The sequence below is a fragment of the Octodon degus genome, unplaced genomic scaffold (assembly GCF_000260255.1).
Source record: "Octodon degus isolate 3935 unplaced genomic scaffold, OctDeg1.0 scaffold00017, whole genome shotgun sequence".
Lineage (NCBI taxonomy): Eukaryota > Metazoa > Chordata > Mammalia > Rodentia > Octodontidae > Octodon > Octodon degus.
In genome coordinates, this window is record NW_004524593.1 from 6,016,041 (window position 1) to 6,020,288 (window position 4,248).

The window sequence follows — 4,248 nt, forward strand, 5'->3', positions numbered from 1 at the left end:
GGATAGAATTTGACACTACTTCCTACTGTCTTAATAGCATTTATAAATTATTGGTAATGATTTTAATCATTGAAGCCAGCTGGTTGGCTCAATTTTGAATGCTATTTACATTTAAAAATAATATAACTATAATTCTTTAAAATACCTACTAACCTAAAACATGCCCTACTTTAGATAGTATGATAGGAATGGCAATAGCAAAAGCAGCAGGATCAGCCTCTGAGCATTTACAATAGCTCTAGGATTTTCCTAATTTGCAGACATTCTCTATTTCATAAAGTTTTTGGGAAAGAGTGTTTATTACTCTCATCCTATAGATGAAGAAACTGAATTTTTTTTATTGGGGGGGCTGGCTCAGCCCGCCCCGAGGGAGGGTTTCGTGGCATGTGGTGCTGGGGCTTAAACCTCGGTCCCCTGTGCCTGCCTAAGCTTGCCTCAGCAGGCGCTTTAGACTGCTGAGCTACCTTGCCGGCCTGCAACTGAGATTTAATGAGGACCTCACAAAACTGATGAATGTCCAAGCTGGGGTTGGACTGTAGTGGCTGACTCCACAGCTGGGCTCTTGTAGTAATAACTGACAACAGGTACTGTCTAGCGTCTGAAATAAGCGCTTTCTGAAATATTTTTATGTGCATTTCTTTAAAGGTTTTTATCTGTTCATATATAAATTTTATGCACAGCATGCATTTTTCCAATAACTTTTTTTTAGAAGCAATATAACATTCTATGAGTAGTAATAAACAGGAAGACTTTTGAGTAAACAGTCTAGAGCAGAGCAGGATCTGGAAGCTTGAAGATGAATACATTCAGTTAATTTGAAAAATTTGATTACATTGTATTGCCCAACTTTATCCCCTCTATACAATAAAAGAACTCTTCTACAGAGTCAGACAGAGTAACATTTGCATACTCATTATAAGGTTACATAAAATTAATTGCTCATTAAATTTTTCCTAATAGTTTATATTCCTTAGCTCACATCTTATTTTAGCTAAATGGCAGGGCACTAATGTTAATATTCAGTTGCTCAGATAGAGCTTTCACTAGAGTCAAGTTACCTTTGAAGACTCTTGTGGCCCACCGCGCTTGGAGCTCTGTGCCTGCTAGGATGGACCCAGTAAGGCTGATAAGGCCAATGATGGCTAATGTCGTTTTTTCCAGAGTTGGGGGAAAGACCAGCTTGTATAGGAATATCTTTTTTGTACAAAGACTTCTGAGAGGTTCTTCAAGAAACGGAAAAGAAAATGTATATCCTGTAGCGAAGATCACAATATCGACATTTGCTTCCGCTGTCCCATCTTCAAAGACTGCAGAGGTCTCTGTGAACTCCTTTACGCTGCTTTTCACAGTGACTGTCCCACAGAGGATGCAGGTTGGCAGCTCATCGTTCATAATAACTTTCTTCTTTTTCCTTTAACACATAGGAAAGACATATTCACTATACTTACTATATCTATGAGCTACTTTAGCAAATTATTTATTCAGTTGAAGAAATTATCTGCCAAGCCAAGAAAATAAATTGACCAAGGTCTACTTTAAAGTTGTCTACCTGATTATCTGTGTTCCTGTTTTGTTTTCTTACTCTCAATAAAAGGCAGGTGGAAAATGACCCTATTATTTTCTACTCGATTCACAACTATGCTTCCCTTGGAACTGATACTGAACAATGCTTTTCTTAATATGTTAACATGAAAGTATACAACAAAGCATTTGATGATGAATTTAGGGTTTCATATTGCTTAGGCCTCCAAGAACGATATGAATAGAAAAGTGAATTAACAAGAAGTTCTTTGGGGGCCTGGGAGATGGCTCAGTAGAATAAGCGCTTCCTGGCAAGTGCAAGGGTCTGAGTTCAATCCCAGGTTCCACCAAAAGAAAAAAAAAGAAGTTCTTTGAACACTTTTTTTTTTTTTTTTGGCAGTACTTGGGATTGAACTCCCTGTACTTGCCGGGCAAGCACTTATTCTACTGAGATATCTCCCCGGCCCTGAACAAAAATTTAAAAACTGAATCTGTTTACACTGATAAGTATGTTCATTGTAAGCATCATTCTACCTACAGTATATCTAATCACAAAATTAGTATGCAGAGATATAGTCTATACAATTTGCATGTTAAATATGCTTTGTCACAAGCTTTTCTTGAAAGGTAGAATATATCTTGCCAAAGAACATTTAGCATATATAATAGATAGAAATAAAAGTTAATGACCTTTTATCCATCAAAGTTTTGCCATTCCTTTCTAGGTTGCAACTCTAGGCAGAGTTAAATTAAAATATATCATTTTAGGAATTTTTATGATATATCCACACTTCTAATCACTGAGCTAAAATAGACATTTATTGTAGGCTAGGGAGAGCTGATCTTCCGCACTCACTGATGCTACAGTGGGACTGTATTTCTAGAAGGTAGCACTTTCAGGGTTCTTTAAGGCCCATTTAGATTTTCTGATTTTCAGGGTGACAGTGAGTGATATAATCTTTCATTTTCTTCTAGTCTTATGAATTAGTATTTCTGTTACTAGACTGTCTTAGTTACTCTTCTCTCGTTGCTGGGACAAATACCTGACACTCACAATGAAGGAAGGAAAGGTTTATTTAGCTCACAGTTACTGGAGGTTTCAGTCCATACTCAAATGGGTCCAACGCAGAGCAGCATGTAGCAGAGGGCAACCTTTCATGGCGTCGGCAAAGAGCAAGAGCGCAAGGGAGGGGTAGCAGCAGCTCAAGCAGCTGGCTTCTCTTCCCACCTTACATTGTAATGCAAATTACCTGCCCCAGGGTAGGGGAAGTACTCACCCCTATGGGTACTTCCCAGTACTTACCCACCTATGGGTAATCCCAGCAGTACTAAGACCCATAATCCCAGCCTTGGATCACACATAATCCCAGTGGATCATGAGTTAACACAAACTCTAGAAGTCCTCACCCCATGACTGCATGAGGCTTTGGGGGGACAACTAGACACAAACCATAACATAGACCAATTCTTTTTTTTACAGAACTGGGGATTGAATTTAGGCCCTTGCGCTTGCCAGGCAAGCACTTATTCTACTGAGCTATCTCCCCAGCCCTGATGCTGTGATCTTGAAAGGACACGGGTTCTAGCGAGAGAAGTGTGCAAGGGCGGAGATAAAGATCACATTACAGAAAATTCTGAGTTCTGAATAATATAGAAAGAGAAATAGCAATTAAAAATTCCTATGAAAAATGCAAATCAAACTTCAGTGAGATATCATCTTATTCCATGTTGAATGGCTATATTGAGGAAGAAAGCAAATAAAAAATAGCAAATTCTGATGAGGATAGGAGAAAAGAGAGTTTTTATAGATTACTGGTTGGAATATAAATTAGCCAGTGGGGAGAACAGCATGGAGGGCTCTCAGAAATCTAAAATTAGATTTCCACATGAGCCGGCAACTTTGCTCTTGGGTACATATGTAAAGGAAATCTAATCTCTGTACCAAAGTGATGCTTGCATTCCCATGGTTATTACATAAATGCAGGTGCCCATAAAGGATGGATGGACAAAGAGCATGTGGTACATATGCACAACGGAGCATTTTTAGTCATAAAGAAGAAAGAAATCCTGTCATTTGCAGCAGAATAGATGGAACTGGAGGATGTTATATTAAGTGAAATAAGCCAGAAACAGACAGACAAGCGCTATGAGTTCTTTCTCATATACAGAAACCAAACATTGAATAATGAGTATTGGAAATGAGGAATGGTATGTATGTGAGGGGAATGCAAAAAGAAGTGGCTGGATTTGACCAGTGCATGCATCGAAATATCACACTGGACCCTACTCATATGTTCAATTAATATATGCTAATAAAAAATAAAAACTTCCCAATAAAAGATAAACTTTACCTCTTTGTAATACTTAATCCATAATTCTCATGGTTAAATCTTTTATTCATCTGCCTCTCTTGGGTCCAGTTTAGGACACATGAAGGCACAACTTGTGCAAATAAATTATTGCATCTTCGTGTTTTCATCATGTTCTGAGGGTATCCCCCATTGGAAGAGCGGCCGTTAACCCAGATGTCACTTCTGGTACTAAGAAATACCTAAAATATAAGAAAAAGAAGGATACATACATGTCCAATACTTGGTGGCTTTTCTTTTAGATGATTTATGATTTTTTCAAATGTTCTTATAACATTTTGGTCTTCTAATAACAGAGAATTTTTATGAAATTGTTTATGGATTCATATACATATACAAATATATATATATATATATA

General features: G+C 37.6%; 1 protein-coding gene across 3 annotated transcripts in view; it reads right to left on the reverse strand.

Annotated features, from left to right (window-relative positions):
• Window positions 1–4,248, reverse strand: part of Fmo4 (flavin containing monooxygenase 4) — a 58,874-nt gene that overhangs the window by 4,756 nt on the left and 49,870 nt on the right. For all 3 annotated transcript variants that reach the window (XM_023710274.1, XM_023710273.1, XM_004626913.2), the window contains 2 exons: window positions 3,873–4,072; window positions 1,059–1,411 (listed from right to left, as the gene is read on the reverse strand). In XM_023710274.1, the coding sequence (XP_023566042.1) occupies window positions 1,059–1,411; window positions 3,873–4,072 (553 nt within the window). The remainder of the gene's footprint in view (window positions 1–1,058; window positions 1,412–3,872; window positions 4,073–4,248) is intronic.